Source organism: Mauremys reevesii, linkage group 5 (assembly GCF_016161935.1).
Source record: "Mauremys reevesii isolate NIE-2019 linkage group 5, ASM1616193v1, whole genome shotgun sequence".
Taxonomy (NCBI): Eukaryota; Metazoa; Chordata; order Testudines; family Geoemydidae; genus Mauremys; species Mauremys reevesii.
In genome coordinates, this window is record NC_052627.1 from 77773170 (window position 1) to 77796714 (window position 23545).

Sequence of the window (23545 nt, forward strand, 5' to 3'; positions counted from 1 at the left end):
CAGAGTACAAGTTTATTGTAGCCTTCACAGAAAAGGAGAGTTTTGAGGAGGAATTTGAAGGAGGATATTTACTTAGTTTTGTGGAAGTTTAAAAAGTACCCTTCCTAAGTGTGAAGGGCAGAGTGGAAGAAAGCCTGAAGATGCTTGTTTGGAAATTTAACAAGTGGGTGATAGAGATTCAGTTACATCCAAATTTTGACATCCACACAGAATCTCGTTCTTAATTTGTAAAATAACTGTATTTGACAGGTTGGACCATAAAATAAATTTATTTAGAAAATTTCAATTAGTCAAAGGTAATAATTTACCTTTTTACATTCTATTTATTAGGAAAAGGTTACTTTATACCTTTGGAAACTATGAAAGTATGACTGTTTGAAAATTGTATTATGTCATATGCTTTGTTTAACTACTTTCCTTTTCTGTTTTAGTGCCAGTTTTGAGTTTTATTCTGCTAGGAGAGTCTAGATTCAACGTTGGAGATCTACATGACATATATTCTTCTTGGCTCATCATTGCTATACATATTTAATAAGTGTTTCTCCAAAACCACTAGACATATAGAAGACAGTTTCTCTCCATTAAAAACTTATTTGAATTTTCAAAATCTGGATATATGTATGCTTAGGCAAGTAAAACTATGATATGAATGAAAAACAATTACAAATTAATACGGAGCTGGGATTGGGAACAAGATATCACAGTACAGGTGATATATGCTAGGAATAAAATGGCAAAGCAGAGAAACAGATAAAAAGGTAAGGGAACAAATGAAGATATCAGAAATCATAGAGAAAGTTAGGTTTAAAATAAAAAAGAAATGACAATAGAAGAATTCCTAAGATCTTTGATCAAATGAGAGGTGTCTTCCCTGAGTGAGATCTTCAGTTTTGGGCCCGATGATTAGAGTGTAATAGACCAAAGAAGGTGTTACATCCTGCCCAGCAGAAAAGGTCCATCGACACCAGATGGATTATTGTGGGATGACAAAGAGGACAAAAAAGACATTTGTTGTTTGCCCTCCACTCCATTAAGATGAGTCATGTCAGTGGATTCTTCCCGTCCGCTGAGCTTGCAGCTCCAAGCACAAAGGAGGAGGAGAATTAAAAACCCTAACAAAAAGGAACTGTATCTCTATAGTGCTTGGATGCTGGCCGGGGGCTAGCTTTTCTAGGCAGAAGCAAGAGGTCCCCAATTGCTTAGCCTGGAATAGTCCTCATGGACATTCATGAATTTAAAAGCTTCTGCTACCTTTGGAAACTTCAGATTGTACCTCATTTGTTACAACTTGTTTGGGATGGAGGTCCTAGCTTCTGTTTGCCAGAAGCTGGGAATGGGCCACAGGGGATGGATCACTTGATTACCTGTTCATTCCCTCTGGTGTACCTGGCATTGGCCACTGTCGGAAGACAGAATACTGGGCTAGATGGACATTTGGTCTGACCCCGTATGCTCGTTCTTATGTATATATATGTTTTACCTGCTTTAACCTCGTAAATATCCCTTTACATTTCCTACTTAAAACATCTTTAGATAGTTCATTATAGGATTGGCTACAAGTGTTGTCTTTGGTGTAAGATCTAAGGTGCAACTGACCTGGGGTAAGTGATTGGTCCTTTGGGACTGGGGATAACCTGAATGTTGCTGTGATTCTTGGTGTAAGGAGCCACCTATCGCAAAGGTATACTCATCTGGGTGATGAGATAGATCAGAGTACCTGAGGGGACAGTCTATGACTCCCTGTTTAGATTGTTATAGTTCCTGAGGCATTTACGCTTGATAATTGGTTGGTGAAATCTAAGTGTAGAACTCTCAACCAATTTGGGGTTTGTATCCTGTTTCCTAACAGTCTGCCCTGAGATTGATATTCACAGTCTTGAGTCACTGCAGGTAGCTTTAAACCAGCATTGACCGGTTGGATTTTTTTAGAGAGCATGTATAAGAGTATTGCATCAGAGACCAGAGCATGATTGTTCTTATGCAAAAATGAATGAGACCATACCTAGAGTACTGTTTCACGCAGATAAATTTCAGAGATTCAGAAAATAACAAAATAATTGGCTGGAGAAAGTGAGAGCAAGTTTGTGCCAGCCCTCTGTTTGTGCACAGTGTGGGGAAGGGAAAGAAGGCGCAGGGAGCCTCTCTTACAGAGCTGTGTACGGTACCACTGCTGACGGTCTCTTACCGCAAACAAAGAGGTATTCTTCACCTGTCTGTGCTCCAAACAGTATTGCTGTCATTACAATTACTCATTGCAATTTCAGGGGTGGTTCAGTGGTTGTATCCCTACATGGGTCTGCCTTCATAGCTCTCACTGATGTGATGCACTCCTCCACACCAACCCAAAACACCCTTAATTTAGGAAGAAAGATTAGAAGAATTGAATTGAGTATTGCTCAGCCACTCAGTGTCTACACAGGGATGGGGTGATTGTTTCAAAGTATTTCAGAGTTGTAAACACCGCAAAGAGGGAGGAATTGTTTAGGGTAATCCAAAGAATATAATGAAAAATAATAGAATGAAATTAAACAAAGGAAAATTTAAATTGGATAACAGAAAAAAATTAAATAGTTTATATCTATTAGATTCTGGAATGGTTTTACAAGAAAGGATGTGAAAGTGTAATTATTTGTACCATTTATAATGGGACTGGAAAATATAATGTAGAGAAAAACACTATACTGACAGGTGTATAGACTGGATGGTAGTTTGAGAAAAGAAGCCAAGGATTTGAATTGGCATGGAGATTAAACTATACTCTGATCTGTAGAGCTAGTCACTTTGGAGCAAGACTCAGGCACATTGCTGAGTGCCATTGTGGAAAAGATTGTGCTGCTGCTGCTGCTTCTTTTGCTCTACCTATTCTGTAGATAAATTGAGAACTACAGTCTCCAGGGCTTTCAATCTGGTACCTTTCATTAACACTAAATACATGTAGAAAAAATACAGTTCTAATTCAGTACAGCAAGTTAAATCACTTCTGATATTGACAGTACTGTAGAATTTGTGCTAAAATTAATTTTGGAAAGTAGAGTACAGTAGAAACTTATTAAATATTTTCATTATACATTGAGTGGTGCACAGCTTAATTATTCAGTTACAATTAATTATAGGTGTGTTTTGAGACCACCTTCCTCTTATTTTATCAAAATACTTTTGTAAGAATACAGATCACATGTCTTTAAAGGTCACTTTCAGATTTTTACACATTGAATTGTTTGATACAAAAACCTGTTACGGAAAAACATCTGAAAAAAGAAATTGTGAAATGAGTAGAGACTAAAATTGGTTTCAATATGGTTTGGATCAGGCTACAGGTCCTATGCAAGTGTGGGGCTTAAAAGGTGTAAAACAGAATGGATTGGAGTTGGCCTTAGTATTGAATGAGTGGCTTTCATCTGCAACATTATCTCCAGCAGCAGACCATCAGTAGCTGTTTTATTTATTTATTTATTTTTTAATATTAAAATTACTGTAGTACTCAGAGGCTTGATCAGGATTATGTCAGGCTTTTTACAAAGGTAAAAGTAGACATTTTCCCTGATCCAAGTACATCTTATCTCTTTTGACCCAAGTGGTTAGTTAATATTATGGGTCTTGTGGGGTGCTTTCCTTAGAAGGAGAAATTGATGGTAGGGTAATGTAACTCTTTGATGCAGTCTTTTTTTTTTTTTTTAATGAAGAAAGCATGCTGTTCCATTTCTGCAGACTTAGTAGGAATCAAATAACAGGAGGCAATTTGTTTGCTCACCACTCCAACCCTTTTTACTGCCTCCAAAATCACATGTCGTTTTGTCAGGGCAAGATTAACAGTACTCTTCTTTCTTCTTTCTGCCTGTCTGTGGCTGATTCTGATAGACAACCTTTTGCTGCATTTGCTATTGGCCCCCAGCAAAACCCCTTTGCACATAGCTGTTTCTGTCCTGTCTCGCATGTGGCCATTTTTTGGATGGTGGCCTCTATTGTTTCAGTCATCTTAATCCAAAAAAGAGCTTAACTGCTTTTGACGTTTATCCTGAATGAAGGTTGTCTATCATGCCACCAGCATTGGCAAGACTTGTTTCTCTTGAAAGACAGGCCTGCTGGTATCTACCAATATCCTTGGCATGACACCATATTAAGGCAACGATCTAATACAGCATTCAATGGGTGGGAGAAAGACAGTTAAAATATACTTTTTAATATACATCTATATTTGCTATTTTTAATTACAGAAATGAATATCAACTTTCTACAACAGACAATGAGTCTAGGTGTCATATGTTGGCTGATTTCATGTAGCTATCGCAGCAGAAGTGGGTCTGTGTTTTCATGTTGGGGTGAAATGCTTACCCCAATGAAGTCAGTGACAAAACTCTAATTGACTTCAGTGGGGACCAAGATTTCACACTTACCCTTCACAAATAAGACACTCAAGGAAGAGGACATCTAGCATGCATATAGGAAAATGATGATTGCTATAACAAACAGAATAAATACAGGGTCAGCATGACAGCGTATGCTAGAGAACACTAACTGATCTAACCAATAGCATGCTATGTTAGTGATTATTATTTTACAATGTCCAAAAGAATGCTAGGTGCCTGACAGTACAGATGAAGATATGGTTCTTTCCCTGAGGAGTGTACACTGTCATATCAAATGCAGTGCTATGAAGTGTACCTTAGTTGGGGAGCATACAGGAGGAAGGACGGTGGGACATCCATAAGATAATATAGTTACTCAGCAAAGAGTAGTGTACAGTATAGAGGAGCAAACACTTATTTTTTCTCGGTGTTGCCTCATTTCCTGAAGGCATCACAGTAAAGATGAGTCTTAAGGGATTTGAAAGAGGACAGTGTCCTGGCAAATTAGCTCAGACAGAACTCTTTAGACCAAGGGTTCCCAAACTTGGTTCACAGCTTGTTCAGGGTAAGCCCTGGAGGGCCATGAAATGCTTTGTTTACCTGAGCGTCTGCAGGTACAGCTGCTTGCAGCTCCCAGTGGCCATGGTTCGCTGTTCCCGGCTAATGGGAGCTGCAGGAAGCAGCGTGGGCCAAGCCAGCGCTTCCCGCAGCTCCCATTGGCCAGGAATGGCGAACCGCAGCCAATGGGAGCTGCAAGCAGCCGTACTTGCAGACACTGAGGTAAACAAAGCATCTTGCGGCCTGCCAGGGCTTACCCTGAACAAGCCGTGAACCAAGTTTAGGAACCCCTGCTCTAGAAGAAAGCACAGAGAAGGCTGAGGGAAAAGTAGATGACTGCGGGGCAACAGATTGGCATTATTTTGGATGTAGAAGATGTAAGTTCAGATAAGTAGGGTGAAGCAAAGTTATGCAGAGCTCCGAAGGTAAGGATAAAAACTTGATGTAGTGGAGATGGTGAATAAAAATAAATTTAAAACAAAAATAAGATTTTAATTTTTTTCTTTTTAAAAATAAACCCATTTAAAATTAAATATGAAATTAAAACAACCTCTGGTAAGGCCTGAACTTACTATTAACACTACAAAGCATTTAATTTAAATTAATCAGTACATGTTTGCTGACAAAGCTTTAAAGAAAGTCAAACCTATGAACTGCTGGGAAGACACTGGCTAAGCACCTGGAACCAGAGTTGGTTGGCATGCTAAACCAGCTTTTGATGGCAGTCACCTCTTCTGCAGATGCAGTGAAAATATTTTCTTCATTTCAGTTTATTCAGTTGGTTCAGTTCAATGACTAGCTCATTCAAAGTTGAGAAACTGATTAGAGTTGGAGAAGTAGTAACGCTTTTCCCCTTTCCAGTCTATGAATAAAAGTGAGGTGTGAGAGAATAAATCAGCTAATTATCAATGCAAAACATGTTTTAATAAACTTATTTTTCCTTATGTATCCTGCACATTTTAAGTAGGTTTATTTAATTAATAAAAATGTTGCTTTTTACATTTCGAGTGGAATCTCATTTCCATCAAATGCATCTTGACGCAAATGAAGAATAAAAAAAATTATCATCTAGTAAACGTTATTTTACATTTTCTCTCATATAAAAAATGTAAAAATGAAGAATGTGAATAGGTATAGTGTATCCTTCAGGTTAAGAAAACAAGTACCAAATTTTGCCAACCAATGAGAATTTCTTCAGAAAAATAACTAAAAAGTACAAATGCAAAGCAAGATTAAAAATCAATTATTTAAATCATGATTCAAATTGGTAATTTAAATAACCAATTTGAATCATGATTTAAATCAGCAAGCAGGAAATCTTGATTTGAATCCTTGATCACTTATATCACTTTGATTTTAATTAGTGCTCCCTGGGTGGAGAAGGAGGTGTCTAGTAGAGGGATTTTAAAAGGGGATGACACTGTGATCAACAGGCAAGGAAAATTATCCTGGAGGCTGTTTTTTGTGCAGATAAAAGGAGACAATGCCAGAGAAGAGGAGATGGCAGAAGCCATGACAGGAGATAATGAAACAATGCAGGCAGAAGGGAAAGGGAGCGGGGTTTGAACATGGAGAAAGAAGCACAACATTTTCTCACAGCTTGGATACATGGGTTACATGAATGCGTTAGTAATGATTACTGATGTAATTTAACACTTATATAGTGCTGTACATTGCCAAAGCACTGTAGAGAAATTAATTAATCCTGTTGTGAGGGTAGGGAAGCAAATATTATTACACTACTTTCACTTGATACTTTTAATGTTTCTTCTGTTATGTTTTAGCCCAGGAGGAGTAATTCTGCAGAACATCCAACTAGTCAGCATTTTAAAAAAATAAATAAATCTGGCAGCGTGCCATACCATGCTCATTGTACTAGTTACTCAGTGTTGGAATAAGGAAAGTCCAGATCCAGGTCTCCCACACAACCAAAATGTTAATTCTTTGAGGGAAAATAGGGTCATGTGGACCCCACAAGGAACAAAATGTTGTGATGTTAAATTTAAACTGTATAACCAGTTTTTATAGCCATTATAATAGTTTTATTTCAGTGAGCTTATTAATTATGAAGGGCAAGGCATCCTTATTATTTGACACTGGCATGATCAAGTCTTGAAAAATCCACTCAACCATTTGCTCATGGCAAGCAGAAAACATTCCTGGCTAAGTTTCCTCAGTTTTCACAGACAGTAAGGTTTCACTGTATTATGAAAAGGGGAAGCTGAGAAGGTAATCTTCTTCAATATCTGAACAGAGAATAAAATGTAGTGTCATGTTACTGGTCTGCAGTTGGAGAACTTCAGTGCCTTTGCTACTGCTCATAACTTTTCCAGGTTGCAGTAGAGTGTTTCATAGATTCTAGAACTGGAAGGGACCTTGAGAGATCGAGTCCAGTCCCCTGCCCTCATGGCAGGACCAAATACCGTCTAGACCATCCCTGATAGACATTTATCTAAGACATATCTGATCATTAGTCAGTTGTCAGGATAAATTTTCACTGATCCTTTTCAGAATCTGTTGGCATCGCTGAAAGTGACAAGAACCAGGTCAGCTTCATTTTGTTTCTTTTTAGAAAAGCTTCCTGCAGCAGCAAAAGCAGGCACTGGAGCTATTTGCAAGGGAGGAGCATTCTCTTCTGCCAGGATTGCTTGCTTGCTCACTTCTCAGCAGGGTGTGTGTGTGTCACTATTTTCCTCTGAAGGCCCTCTGCCTGCTAGTAGGGCCTTATATGAGACAATAATAGCCACAGGGCTTTTCTTGGTGGTGCTCAAACCATCAAAGCGTAGCATCAATTGGAAGTCTCCAGGGGGAGAAGAGAGTCTCTTTATGTCAGTTTTAAAGAGAGAGGCCTCTCATTAACAATCAAAATAAAATAAAATCCAAAACAAAACCCCAAAAACTTCTATGCTTATTGGGGTCAGGAGCCCACATGAGAATTCCTGGTATCCTTGTGAGCTAGTCTGGGGTTGACTGAAGGGTACTTGATAGTTAATACTGAATTATGTGTTTATTGTAAATTCTTTCCTTTAATGAATTTCAGGTTTTTAGAAAATTTAAAGTCATTCCTTTTTAATTGTCTTGTAGCAATGGTAAGCAAGAGAGAGAATGTGCTCTACAGCCATGAGATTAGTGCTGCAAAAAAAAATACTTAAGAGCATATAATATTTTGTGTTTTATGTAATTCAGAAATGTGGGGTTAGATGATGGACTTTCTTAAGTTTCAAGGTGTGAGCTACTTGTCTGACAGGTCATTTTTTTTTCAGAATGACAACTTTGGAATACTTTCTGGTTTCTATGCTGGAAGTGAGTTTTTAAGAAGTGACTTTCTAGATATGATGACCTGAAATATCTATGTATTAAGAGTCAACAGTTTGACTAATGGTAGATCATGGCCACAGATCATCCTAAGCACCCCTTCAAAGTGTCATTTTTCCAGCTCAGTTAATTTCTGACATATCTCACTTTGTCAGTCATGGAAGTGGAAATTTCATCACAGCTGTATGCCTTTTGAGCTTTTCTTAGTGTGTGTTTGTAATAGGTTTTATGGGTGATTAGTTATGTGAATTGTGGCATTCTTGTGGATGGAAAGAATTCTTAATTTTTTTTCTTAAACTCTGTTTTGTCTGTAGTTCTCAGCATTTAGACTTTTTAGTTTAATGTACTTGTAATATACAGTATAAAGATGAAATTGCTTTGCTTTCTTGACACTAAAAATGTATAAACATTATATACCAAATGCAAAATATAATATTTTTAGTATTTCTCTTATTTTTTAGAAATGGTCATCAACATTCACATAGGAATTCTCTTAACAGAAAAGACCAATGGTCCATCTAGTCTATCTTCGTTGAAATAGTAGCCAATGCCTGATGCTTCTCAGGAAGCATTACAACTCTGATAATGCACTTTTTAATTTTTTTATTTTTTGCAATACTATGTAATGGAAAGAAACTTATTCCTGTCATCAGCAAGTGCTCAGTCTGTAAAAGCTAGTAATCCTTGTAATTTATTTTGTGAACATAGCCATGGATGCTAAGATTACTTATAAAAATCTAATTATTTTATCACATCTTAGGTGATTTGTTTCATTTTATTCGATGGCATTGTGTTCTCCAGGTCAATTATGTGTTGCTTTAAAAAAGCATTTCCCTATATCTCTTTGAAATTTGTTCTTTTTCATCATTACTCACTTTCTTGTTCTTATGAGAAAGGGTAAATGTGAGCACCTTGTAGGCCTTCTTAATATCTGTATCCTGTGTCCTCTTCTTCCTCTTTTCAAGCTAAATAATCTTAATCTTTTTACTCTTTCCTTGATTTGAATTCCTTCTTCTATCAGTCCTCCAAGTGTCAAGTTACGTTTATTGCTCCTCTCTGGACCTTTTTCTTGTCTCCTAGTCCTCTCTTGAGATGAGGGGTCTAAAACTATTGAAAGTGAAGAGAATGTACACCACTGTAGTTTGATAAATTGATTTATGTAGTGACACATTTTCCATATTGTTCTCTATCACCCCCTATAATTATGATATTTTTATTCTTTTTATCTTTTAACAAATTCGTACTACTGTAGTTTTTAGCTAACAAAGGGCATAAACCATTAAGATATTGTTAGACTCGTAACAATTATCTTGTTCATCTATCCAATGTTTCTTGCTTTTAATGCTGTTCATACTAGCAAGATTCTCTAGATGAAGTATGAGATTGGGTGGTGACATTATATGCATTAGGTAAAACTGGCATCATGTTGCCAAAGTGTAATAACCCTTAGGGGAACTCAGTGTTAAAACTACTGAATTGAATGCAGCAATTTCCCATAACAATTTAAAAGGCCTGCAGGCATGCTAAAGTTGTAGCTAAATGTTTCAGTTAACACTCTCTAACATGACCCTTAAGCCTCATTTACATCACACAATTAAATATATGTTACAATATGTTTACTGCCATATAGAAGTAACAAATGTAGTGTTTTTTCTTTTTAAAAATGAAGAACAAAGAACCTTATATCCTCATTCCTATATCCTTCCCTTCCCCCTCATCCACCTCTGTGAACTTTAATTCACAGTATAGAAGCTGGTTATGTAGATCAGTAGAAAAACTGCCTTCTGGATTTTTAATGGGATATGAAGTCTTTTACTTCTAGATCACTAACTCAAGTTATAATTATTTAGTGATTATATATTTATATAGTGCCATAATTTTGCATGGCTCTTTACAGAGATGATAGACATGGACCCTGCCCAAAAAGACTTATAGTTGACATCCCACAAAGGAGGAGTAGGGAAAGGAGAGTTTTTAAACAAATGAAATGCATAAATGTTGATGCATCTTCAAATGGAGGATAAGGTAGGAGAGGAGGGAAAGAGTACAAGAATGAAGTAGTGCAAGAGTGAAGAGTGGTAGAAAACAGAGGGAAAGAAATGGGTTTTGAGAGGGGATTTGGTGGAGTAGGAGGAGGACTGTTGGGTTTCAGGACAAGGGATGACACTTGGCCTTCAGGAAGAGAAATATCATGGCACATATATAGAGCAGAATGAAAAAGGCACAAAGGTGAGAAATTGCTATTTAATGTTTAATTGGTGCCCTGGCGGCTGTCATATAAGAGAAGGCAAAGATTGATTGAGCATGGATACTGACCCACATCGGTGGGATAACATGGGGAAACATGTGCTGCCATTGCCCTTATTGTTTCTGTTCTGAAGATTAAAAAACAGTCTTTAGGGCTGATCAGATGACATCATTCATGGCGGGCTATTTTTTTATTTTAAAAATCCCTGCCAACCTGTGTATTGTATAACAGTACAAATGTTAATTAACTCACAACTATTGCCAAACACTGATTAAAAAGAGTACCAGATGAGAATATTAAGTTTAGTCTGAAGCATGCTCCTCACTAAAAGGCTGATGAGTAATTTTGTTGTGTTTAGCTTTAATAGTCATCCTTTAGCATTAAAAAAAATCTGTTAGGTCCCAAAAAACATGGGCACACCATCACAAAATTTGGAGCTTCTTTCATATCTCAATGTCCATCGTTCTATAATTTAATGAAAAGGCCAACAGGTGTCTTTGCAGTTGTCATATGTCTCATGTTCTTTTCTCTCATCTTCTGCTTTGCCGTATGATCAGGCAGGGTACTGAAATTCAGGCTGTGTCTACACTTGGAGCTGGGGGTATGATTCCCACCTTGAGTAGACATACTCACACTAACTCTCACCAAGCTAGCACACTAAAAATAGCAGTGTAGACACAGTAGCATGGGCAGTGTCTAGCCACCCTGAATCCATACCCAGGGAGTTTAGACAGTTTATACTAGGGGCAGCTAGCCAGTGCTTGCACTTTCTGCTGCTCATGCTACTGCAGCTACGCTACTATATTTAGCTATGCAACCTCGAATAGAGTTAATACATGTCTACTGAAGCTGGGAATTGCACCCCTAACTCCAAATTTAGAGGTAGCTATACAGTACAAGAACTCTGTTTTTTTAGTATATCAGAGAATCAAATTCTTGTATACTTGCATATCCTGCTGATGGCAGTAACGAAGTGGCAGAATAAAAATACTGAGGTGTCCGTTAGATCTGCAAAATAATCTCACACATACAGGGGCAGCTCTACAAAGTAGGCTGCCCCAAGCAGCGCGGAGCGCTGCGCCGCCCTTCCCCAGTCCCGCGGCGGGTCCCCTCTTCCCGCGGCTCCGGCATCCTGGGGAGGGCGGCATTTGCTCGGTGGAGCTCCGCGGCATGCCTGCGGCAGGTCCACCGGAGCCCGGGACGGCGGACCTGCGCGGTCATGCCTGCGGGAGCTCAACCGGAGCCGCGGGAAGACGGGACCCGCCGCAGTCATGCCTGCGGCAGGTCCGCTCGTCCCGGGCTCCGGTGGACCTGCCGCAGGCATGCCGGCGGGAGCTCCACCGGAGCCAAATGGCGCCCTCCCCAGGATGCCGCCCCAAGCGGGCGCTTGGCCCGCTGGTGCCTAGAGCCGCCCCTGCACACATATATGAACAAGTTTTGTGTGAGTCAGTTACCTATTCATAAGTACAAGGGATACTTGCACACACAAGCATCTCTTGATACATGCATTCTTTGTAGGTTCAATGTAGATGCCCATTTTTGGTATCTTGGGCCTGATCCTTGATTTGATCTCCAGGCACAACTCCCTTAAGATTACATCCCAAGTATTTTACTGTCAAACACATGCTTATCTGCATTATTTATATTATTTATACTGCAGCGGTAGTAACTTTGTGTGATGAGGAAAATACATACATCCCATAGGTCTAATATTCTGTGATGATTTCTTGAAGATTGTCTCTGTGACACTACTGACAGGAAAAAATGCAGCATGCCTTTGTAAGGATAAATTTTACGTATAATAAACTTTTGAGAGAGTCACAAAATAGTGTCTAAAAGGGACTCAAAGAAACATAGTAAACAAAGATAGAGAAGTAATTTCTTGTCCTTTGCTTATCCTTCTGGTCTTTATTTCTGCCTACTCCTTTCATGCCTCTTGGTCATACCTGCCCTCAACCAGTCACTGTATACCATCTCTGTGTCCTCCTGCATCTCTTGATCATTTTCCATTTAATCATCATCTGTTTCCTTCCTCCTCCCCCATCTTCCTATATTAACATCAAAGATGAATAGTAGTGTGTAAACAATCATTTAAATCACTGCCATTATGGAAGAAGCCTCTTGATTTTTTTAAATTGGTTTGGGAACTTCAGATGTCAGTTGCCGTTGTCAGGCTGTGTGTGTAACTTGGTTGAGTAAACTTATAATTTTGTACTATAACCCTCATTCTTCCACATCCTTTTTCCACTCAACCGTTGTGTTAAGATCACTGAAGCATCTTACCTTAATCAGATTGCAAGTTTCCTGAGGCAGGGTCCATGTCTTCCTATGTGCTGTACAGTGCCTAGCACAATAGGGTCTCAACTGAACACTGAGGATTAGCAATACTGATCTTACCGTAACTTTCATCTTCCCAAGAGTGAGTCAAAAGCTTTCCTTTATAGAGTGTCCAGCAGGCAGGCAATAGTGCTTGGTCATTTGACCCGTTGCCTGTCTAGAGACTTAAACTTCCAGCAACCCTCATCTTAAAAGCCCATAACAGATGCCCTGGGATGTGTGGATGCACCCCAGTACAATAAACCATTATATACAGGGTTTACTCTTTGATTCAATAGCTCTCAGCACCCCCACTATACAAATTGTTCCAGCACCCCTGGTGAGATGTATACAGTTTGAGCCGAAATCAAAGCTGCAGTCAGCTTTGGACCATGCCCTATATGAGAAGATTAAAAAGAATGGCATTATTTAGTCTGGCAAGGTATGCAGTAGTAGGAGATATGAAAGAAGTATGATGGTGTTTTGATGATTGTGTCCTTTCATCATGTTATAGATCAGAATATGACTAAAGTGAAATATTTTATACCATGTATTGTCCACATGTATAATTCATTTGCCTCAGGAAATTAAGGCAAGTGGTTTAGAAAGCTGCAAGAAATGGTTAGACATATCTCTGAACAAGAATACCATTTGCTATTCTAATTATGTAAAAATGTTATAAGAGGTGTTGACCCTAGTACTTCAGGCCATAGCTCACCACATGTAAAGATTGAGAGAGAATTTTTCACACTGTGATTTAGCACTATGGGAGTTTTAATCATTCATCCAAAACACCAGGTGCAAACTGCAGGTGAAGGTAGGAGACTAGACTAGATAAACCAATGATCTGCTCTGGCATAACTCATAATGTATGTTCTTGTAAAACGAATATTTTCAGGTAATCATTCAGTTTGGGATTCCTATAAATTAGCCATTTATGGCTCAATCCTCTCTCCTTGGTGCAGCCAAAACTGATCCTGGCTCCAAGAATGCAGGATTGGGTCCTTGGTAGGTATTTGATGGTAACCCCAAATTGAATGGGTATCTTTAAATAGGACTAAAAAGAATATATCAGTGTTGCCATACCAGCACAGAAATTGGTGTACATTTCTCCTTTATTATTAAAAACAAGAAGTCCTTAGCTTGGTCAGATGATTCAAAAGATTACAGGAGGCTGTAATATCCAGTGGTTCAAACACCAAATCAAGATTTAAGTTATCATAGCAAATTGAAATATGGACATACGTCAACCAGTACATTGTCCATTTCCTTCAGTATATGCAGAACATTTCAAGGTATGCTATTATACACACAATATAATCCCATGCATAGCAGGTGCAGACTAAGAGATATAGCAGGGTGTTAGTAAGAAGACTGATGAAAACCCAAAAAACTCAGCATGTATGCCAGGAGATATGGTGTCCCCAGGAAATTAAAAACTATATGCAATTATATACATGGTATGTGCTTGCTCTGTACTCATAAGCCAGAGATGCCAGGTTCTTATATGAAATCTCTGATCTGTAAAAATACTGTGGAGAAAGTTATTTAAATTAGCAGCAGTAACTGACTTAGCCATTTTAATGTCATTTTGAGGCTAGATGATTTAGTAGCTGAATGTCTTTGTAAATATTGTACTAAGAAAATTCTCGTTCTGTTCCATTAATTGGGACAAAGCTATTTGGTAGACCATAAATATTGACATATGGGGAAAGTATTACTTGAAGATTAAGGCAAATGTTTCTGTAATATGTTCTAAAACTGGTTTAATTCTATTAGGTTTAAAACTTTAATCTGATTTGTCAAGAAAACTGTTCATGTGTCAAATTAGTCACTCTATTCCCTTGAGCTTTTGTATTGTATTTATTATTTCATGTGTGCTTAATATAAGGCATAGTAGAAGGAGAAAAGTCAGTGCATTCAGGTAACAGGGATGCAGCTCATGCAACACAAAATAAAAGGAAAAGGAAAATATCTTAGAGTTTGATGACCAAGGGGTCACTTAAAGTTGGTGGAAAACTTGTTAACACAATAACCACTAAAGATAATTTTATGGTGAGAGAGCTGAGCAGATACAGTAACTGCCAACCTCAACCTCTGCACTTTATCAGTGGTTTTTGCGGAGAAAAAAATACTCAGTCTTCTTGAGAGAAAAATATAGTTTATTTCTGAAGATGTTCATAGTATGACAGGGTGAAAATGTCATGCAATAATGAGAAAGTGCTGTAGTAGAAAGTACTTCTAAAAAATGAAGTGCAGCAAGAACCCTGACCAGAAGCCTTACAAAGCCAACAGCAAGTTTTCCTTTCCTTGACCTGTCTTTGTTGACAGGCAACCTAGACTTCAATATGCAGTGCCCTTCTGAATTCAGAAAAAAATACATGTTTTGTAGTTCAAGTGCTATATACAGTTTTCTTGATGAATGTTTTGTCTCATAATTGGAATAGTGCAGAAAGATTTTTACTGCTGGCTAGATGAGGCATATTTACCAGACTTTAGTCTCTTTTGATTCCTCTCTGGCTATGTGTACGCTGCAGCCTGTCAGCATAATTTATGTCACTGAGGGGTATAAATAAACAACCCCCCTGAGCAACATGAATTACACCTGCATAAGCACTCATGTGCACAGCGCTATGTCGGCAGGAGAGCTTCTCCTAAAGACACAGCTTCTGCCACTCGTGCAGGTTTTATTATGCCGATAGCAGAACTCTCTCCTGTCAGCACAGAGCATCTTCACCAGACGCGTATTGGTACAGCTGCGCCGCTGCAGCGCTGAATGTATAGACATGGCTTCTCTTTCTGACAACTTTCGTTCTGTTCCTCCATTCTATAGATTTACCTTATGTAAGTGGGGGAATGGTCCTGCAATTGTGGGGAACTTGCCTGGCTTATATGCTATCTCGGTGGAATTGGCTAGCACCTCGCTCCCACTACCTTTATCCAAAAGCCTACCTGACCTCGAGGACTCTCCTTCTCCCCCCCATGTGACAGAGTCCTTGTAACCTCCACAAGGCTGGGCCCAGGATTCCTGGGGGATTTGACCTCCAGTTTTATCAAGGTCACTTAGGACAGGGGTTAGTGTCCTCACTCCGGATACCCTCGTCGCACTGGATGCTTTCCTGACTCACTGATCACTACATACAGTTCAAAGCAAATGCACAATTTATTAAACAGCAGCTAACAATAAAATTAGAAAAAAATGGGAAAGGCTAAAGGGAACAACAAGTAACTATGCTTTGGGGGGATGTGGATACCACAAATGGCAGCCTCTGGAACTCAAAGAAACTTCACAGTCTGTTTCTCACACGTTGCAGGCCGCCTTCCCAGGCCCTTGCTCAGGGCCACCCAGAGGGGGGGCAATTTGCCTCGGGCCCCACAGGCCCCTGGCCCGGCGGTGGTCCGGGTCTTCGGCGGCATTTTGGTGGCGGGGGGCCCTTCAGTCGCTCTGGGTCTTCGGCGGCATTTCGGCGCGGGGGGCTTTCAGTGCTGCCGAAGATGCGGAGTGACCGAAAGGCACCCCGCCGCTGAAGACCCAGAGCGCTGCCCGGTGAGTACAAGTGCCGCAGCTCCCCTGCTTTGCCCCAGACCCCCTGAATCCTCTGGGTGGCCCTGCCCTTGCTGCACTGCAGTGATACTGCAGATCAGACATTTGGTCTGGTAGTGGCTATGCATCTTCAGGTTCTAGGCTTCTTCCCAGCATTGGTCCTCCTGTTGGGGATATAATCCCCCTCCAAATCTGGGCTGCAAGACCTCTTGTTGGGCAGCATCTCCCTGTGCTGGGCTCCCAGCTGCAAACTGTCCTGGGCTCTGGGCTGTCCCCACCCCACTCTGCCTCAGCACTGCTGCTATTCTGCCTCCAGCTCAGCTCTGCTCTCTGGGCTGCTTCTCTGGTCCTGGATGTTTTGGCTCTCCTCTCTGGGCTGTTTCTTTGGCCCCCTCTGGTTCTGGCTGCTGTTCTGCTCTGCTCTGGCCCAGGCAGCTCCAGCTTATATGGAGGACATTGGCCTGCCTGTCCTGTCAGTCAGGCTAACCAGGAGCATTGACCCTGGGGACTGTCAGTCTCAGGATCTTGATTTTTACATAGGCCCTTCCCCTTTCCTTTGGTTCTGGGATAGGGCCAACTAAAAATCCGCACTAAGTTTCAGTAAGGGGCCAACAGTCCTTTACACTTACATAAGCTAATGATTAAATAATTTTTAAAAGCCTGATCCTGCAAGATGCTGAGCTCTTCCTGTAAGGGGCTGAAGGCAATCAACTCAAATTGACTTCATTGGGGCCATTAAAGATAGCATGTGTTTTACCTTTAAATTCAAAATGTGCAGGATCAGGCTATTGGAGCACTCAGCATTTCGCAGGAGCTAAATGTCTTATGCAAAACACGACTGTGGTGTCCACGGTATCTTCCTAGTTCATGATGACAGTATAATTGCCATGAAAGTATTCCAATAACTTGGTGCTATTAACCAGCTTGTATTTTCTAGCCTTCTCATTCTTAGCCTGGAGAGGCAGTAGATAACCCAGAAAACTGCCTTTTGAAGTTGTATTGAATTCATTGATTCTGTGTGAAGCAGATCAGTGGTTCCTAACACTACAGTGTAGATTAAATCTTTGAGGATTTTCAGCTTTGTATAGTCATTGAAAGCATTGCACACAGGGCTTTGTTTTTATTTTGCAAAAATACTGCAGAAGCTTGAAGACTCTTCTAAAAAAAAATCATATTGATCTTATCTTTGATGGTTAGTACTGTATATCGATTTTCTCATGGCACAATTTAGAGATTCCAAGAATAAAAAAGATCTTTAGATATCCTGAAGTATATGGCTAAAAAAGAGATGTTTCCATATGTCTACATGCTGATATGGAATATCCTAAAATCAGGGGCGGCTCTACCTTTTTGGCCGCCCCAAGCAGTCATGCGCGGGAGGAGCCCCGGAGCCGTGGGAGCAGCGGACCTCCCGCGGGCATGACAGCGGAGGGTCTGCTGGTCGCGCGGCTTGGCTGGACCTCCTGCAGCTGCGGACGGTTCGCAGGTCCGGCGGTTCTGCTTGAGCTGCCGCAGGCATGCCTGCGGGAGGTCCAGCCGATCCGCGGGACCAGCGAACCGTCCGCAGTCACGCCTGCGGGAGGTCCACTGGAGCCATGGGACGACCGCCCCCTCCGCAGTCATGCCTGCGGCAGGTCTGGTCCTCCCGGGGCTCCGGTGGACCTCCCGCAGGCATGACTGCGGCAGGTCCGCCGGCCCAGCCTGCCGCCCCCCCGGGAAAGGGCCGCCCCACGTGCGTGCTTGCCGCGCTGGGGTCTGGAGCCGGCCCTGCCTAAAATAACTGTTTATTGATAACTTAAAGCAGCTCTATTATGTTTTTTAAAAAATCATGTTAATAATTTTATGGTGTGAGATCTGAACCAACATAGTAACTGACAACCTATGCACTTTATCAATGGTTTTTCCTGAAGAGAGGAAAAAATACTGTTTATTTCTGAAGATGTTCATAATATGACAGAGTGAAAATGTCTACAATGTTTAGAAAACTATTTTTAAATAAAAGGAACAGGGTCATTTAATATTCAGCAGTATGGGGAGAAAAGTATTTAATCACAAAATGTAGGTGAGTGTGTTTCATATAAAAGGATTTAAAACATTACCTGCACTTAGGGTTGCCAATTTTGGTTGGATGTATTCCTGGAGGTTTAATCACATGACATAATCTTTAATGAAAGATTAATGTTTAATTCCTGGACTACATGTGCCTGCACATATCAGTATCCTTAGATTGAGTGAACAGTATCATTGTACCTATATCAACTGGTATTTGTGCTAGGAAAAACAAACATTTTGACATGAAAAAGGAGGTGTAAAGTATATTTGAAATTGCCCTAAATGTAAAAGGGAATTTGCTTAAATGAAAAAACAATTAGCTCTGTATTTAGTATATATGTATTCCATGTAATTTTGCACTTTACCTTGAAATTCCTAAATTGAGATTCACCTAGGTCAAGAAGTGTGAGAGCCTTCTAGAGAACTTCAAACTAGATAGGATGATAAAAAACCTTTCATTTAAAAAATCTGAATTACAGTTCAGTAGTAAATCAAATACTTGCTTAGAATAATTCTAAGCGAGACAATTAATTAGTTTGTTTGAAATGAAATATGTTTTAAAATGTAATAGGTGAACTGATCTAAAGCAAACTTGGTTTTGTAGAACAGAGTGAAAATACAGTTTGATATTGCTTTGTGATATGCACTGTACATTGTCATTTTAATCCTTTGTCACAAAGGGAACGACTGTTACCATCACTCCTTGTAAAGTAATTGTGTGGTACTTTAAATATTCTAAACTGAGAAGGCCTCCAAGGAGAGAGAGATCTCATAGTCTTCCTCCTGAAGACAAAGGAAATAACCTTAACACACAACACATTATATAAGAAACAGCAGCTCCTCAGCTTATGGGGCATTGTCAGATATTTGACTCCTCAGATCTAGGTTTTGTTTATATATAGTATTTATACACATTTTTTTAAATAGTTGGCAAAAACTAATATGAATGATTTTTATTTAAAATGGCAATGGAAATGTTTAATATTTTTAAACAATCTCTTTCTGTGTTAGAAAACCAAATGCCTGAGCTTTGTGTATGAGAACTTGTAAGTGAAACTGAGTACTCAATGTAAACTGAATGAAACTGGAAGTATAGTAAGGAAACATCACTAGCTATCAGAAATATATTAGATTTTAAAAATATATTTTTATCTTTACAGTGTCCCTTCAAGATATGACTAGAAAAATGATTTCTGATTTTTATTTGCAATGTGAATTTAAATTTGCAGCATTACAGCTTTTATCCAAGAGTAGGCACACTGAAATGCACAACCAGGGAGAACTTCTTCCCAATGCCTGTGTTGTGCTTATGTTTCAATAGCCTGTCATGAAATACTAGGTTTAGATTCTCACTAAAGGACAATTTTCTAAACACATAAACAGCAACAAAAAACATGGAAATTAAACATTTACATTTCAGAAACAGACATTGAAACAGAAGATCCACATGAGTAGGAAAAAGCCAGGCTCCCCTTAAAAGCATGTACAAGTGTATCTTTCTCAAAAGAAGAAAAAACAAACAGCAGATAATATTTTCCTTGTGCTGAAAGCCAGAAATATTTTATTTCAGGGTTTCTAGTTGAATTTGGCTATGCAGTTTGAGCACACAGCAGATTAGATGTATACTGTAACTTCTGTTATTGTTAACGGGTTTCTTGGCTAATCTATCAGGCATACTGCTGAAAAATTAAACTATTGTGTGTCTTGTGAACAACATAGAACTGTGTTTCAGATACTGTTTAACTGTATTTTTTTATAAATAGGATCTTTGTTTCTGTGTCAGAAAGACATGGAGAACTCTCAGGAATTAGATGACCACTGAAGTATTATTATAATATATATATTTTTATCTTCTTAAAGGCGGACATAAATTAAATGTAGAGAAGAGTTTCAAATAAGCTGGGCTGATGTGCATACAGAAGGAATGAAGTATGGATGTGAAAGAACGTAGGCCTTATTGCTCCCTGACAAAGAGCAGAAGAGACAAAGAACGACGTTACACAAATTCTTCAGCAGAAAATGAGGAGTGCAGAGTGCCTACACAGAAGTCATACAGTTCAAGTGAAACCCTGAAAGCTTTTGATCATGATTCCTCCAGGTTGTTGTATGGAAACCGGGTGAAGGACTTAGTCCACAGGGAAGCAGATGAGTATACCAGGCAAGGTAGGTAAAGTGTTCTAATACTAACTATGCACAATTTGGTTAGTGTGTCAGTGAGGCATTTCATCTCTAGGTGGGATATGTTGTCATGATAGTTTTATAAATAATAATAATAATAATCAACATGTATGTAGTACGTTTAATTTATAGCTCATTATTATCCCTGCTTTAAAGATAGTGAAAAAGAGACAGAACAAATTAAGTAAACTACCTAAAGTCAAGCAAGAAGTCAGTGACAAAGTTGCGAACAGAACTCAGGTGTCCTGAATCCTTGCCCAGTGTTAAGATTATTAGACTATAGCTCTACTGCATCCGATTATCACCTTGCTCAGTTTTGTGTCCATATAATGTGCCTAAAGCTATGCAGAGATATAGGGTGATAAATAATAAATAAAACCTCTGTCCCAAAGGACTAAACAACATCAGTATGTTAAGTATAATAATGCAATGATGTTTTTCTCCTATAGGTCACCAGGGCACTAAAAACTGTGTTGTACTGTTTTACAGCTTTTGGGTGGGCAGGGGGAAATTAGTTTATAGTTAAGGTCTATTTCTAGTGGACGGGTATCCAGAACAGGAAAAACTACTAGCACTAACTTACACCATTGTTGGCTTTTCAACAACAAGGTCAAGGTCTGAAAATACATGAGGATTAAACCTAAAGATGGTCCTCTCCAGTCTGATTAGATGTGAATTAGCTGAGCAGCATAAGGAAGCTTCCACTGTCACTCTCCATAAACCCTGGATACAGAATTTTAGTCTCCCGGGCTGTCATTCCTGCACTTTTAAATAGTGCTCCTATTTAATTAAGAAACAAAATGATGAAAGGTATACAGTGCTGAAATCCCATTACCTGAAAAGAAAAGATCTGGAGCTGACATGAACTCTGTGTAAAAAGTCCAGTACTTGTGTGTTTGTCTTTTTGTGTGAGGGGGAAATGACTTTCATGGGTAGAAAAGGAAGTTTTCTCCACAGTGAAGAATTCTCTGGTTTTACTTTTCTGAAATTTATCAAAATCATAACTTTTTTAAAAAATCTGGCTGAGAGATTTTTCTTTTTTCTTCCTCTATGCCAGGTGGAAGCCAGTGGCTACGATAGGACTCCTAAAGTGATCATGGTTACCACCAGAATCATAGGAAAAAGATGAATGGGACCTTAGAATTAAATCTCACAGGGAAAAAAAATTCTGCCAAAATTTCCAAAGGGGAAAAAAAATCTGTTCCTTAAAATTTTCACCTAAATTTATCGTTTTTTAACGAAAAACAAAAAACTGATTTTTCTTATTCAAGTGGTTGCTCATGTCTGTTCAATACTAGATGTGCACGCACCGCATGCACAATTGCTGGAGGTTTTCCCCTCAATGGTATCTATAGGGCCCTAGCACCCTCTGGAGCCGTGTGTGTATGCACTGGTATAAGGGGCGCCGCTGACCCTGCGCCCTCTCAGTTCCTTCTTACTGCTCGTGATGATTGTTGGAATGATTCTTCTTGCTGTGGCAAGGCTTTCTTTTCCAGTGGTTGGACTTCCTCTGTCATATTCTGTATAGTTGTCATAATTGACGTCTATAGCTCTTCATTAGAGTTAGTGTATATAGTAGTGTTAGTGGTTGTCCCTGTTGTCGAGGGACTTTTTGCACGCGGGGCTAGATGTGCCCTGGTTCCCAGGCTTGAAGCCATGTGCCTCTTGCGGCAAGCTGATGCCAGTTAGCGAACCTGCACACTAGCTGTCTAAAGTGTCTGGGGAAGTCTCATGTCAAAGAGAAGTGCCAGATCTGCAGGGATTTCAAGCCCTGTACCAGAAAGGACAGGGACATTTGGCTGAAAGCTATTCTTATGGAGGCGGGCCTCAGACCAGCCTCGGAACTGAATCTATCTGAATCGTGCAGAGTACTTTGGCATCTGTGTGGAGCACTTCCCTGGCACCATGTTCTTCTCCATAGTTGGTGCAGAGGAAGAAATGTAAGAAACGGTGCACTGAGAGAGGATTCTTCGGTGCTGAAGAGAGACAAGCAGGGAGGGACTGGCATAGTGAGATCTGTGTCAGGCCATTCGTCCTTCCCCAAGCCACTGATGGCTCCACAGACTCCACCTAGAGCACCGACTCCGGTACGGGACACACCATAGACTCCCAGGAGCAGCCGTGGGCCCAGATGGTTGCTGGCCGCCTCAACACCAGAGGCCTTTCAGGCAGCAAAGGATCTGCTGTCACTCCTGTTCCTGCCGACTTCTCAAGGACTCCCACTAGCGAGGGTGACTAGAGTCACAAGGGAACAAGGGCTGGCAAGCTCTGGCCTGGTACCGACCACTGCAGCACCATTCAGACACAAGCCCTCCATGGTACCCATGCATCAGTCAGGTACTGCACTGTCTTGGTTTCCAAGGGGAAGAATCCTCTTTGGAGTCGGAAGGGGAATTCTTCGCTCCATGCAAGACCTAGTGGTACCCAGCCTCCGGACTTCGGTACTGGCCCTCCCGCTGGCACCTGGTCACTGGGCCACTGGCTGATGCAGTGGCAGTACTAGAACCCCTGCGGGTTCCCCCCAGTATGGGGGTTCCCTTCCCACCACTCATACTCTGTGGTGTCAGAAAGGTGGGCCACCACCTCTTCCCGCCCAGCACCGGACCCTAACTCCAGCACCAATCCCGGTGCTGACATTCAGGAACTGGCTGCGATGGATGTAGTGGAAGCAAAAGAAGAGGGCGGACCCCCTCCTTTGCCACAGGCCTCCTCCTCATTGTCCCCGGATGAGGCAGTTGAAAGCCCTAGAACCTTGCTTTCTCAAGATGACTTCAGGGCCAACAAGTCCTCCTGAAAAGTGGCAAACTTCAGTCTGAAAGTGAAAGAATAAGGAGTTGGCACACAGCCTGCCGCTTCCTCCAGAGTAGCCTTACCAAAAATGAAGCAATGTTTGGGCCTGTTAAGACACTGTGGCAGACCCCTTCTTCTCTGTCCCCCCCATCTCACAGAGGGCAGAGAAGAAATACTGTGCCCTGTCAAGTGGGTTTG

At 40.4% G+C, this 23545-nt stretch overlaps 1 protein-coding gene across 1 annotated transcript in view; it reads left to right on the top strand.

Annotated features, from left to right (window-relative positions):
* The window catches only part of TENM3 (teneurin transmembrane protein 3), a 2204264-nt gene that overhangs the window by 1704567 nt on the left and 476152 nt on the right, over positions 1-23545 (top strand). The window contains exon 14 of the mRNA XM_039540233.1: positions 20240-20542. Within this exon, the coding sequence (XP_039396167.1) occupies positions 20311-20542 (232 nt within the window). The 5' untranslated portion in view covers positions 20240-20310. The remainder of the gene's footprint in view (positions 1-20239; positions 20543-23545) is intronic.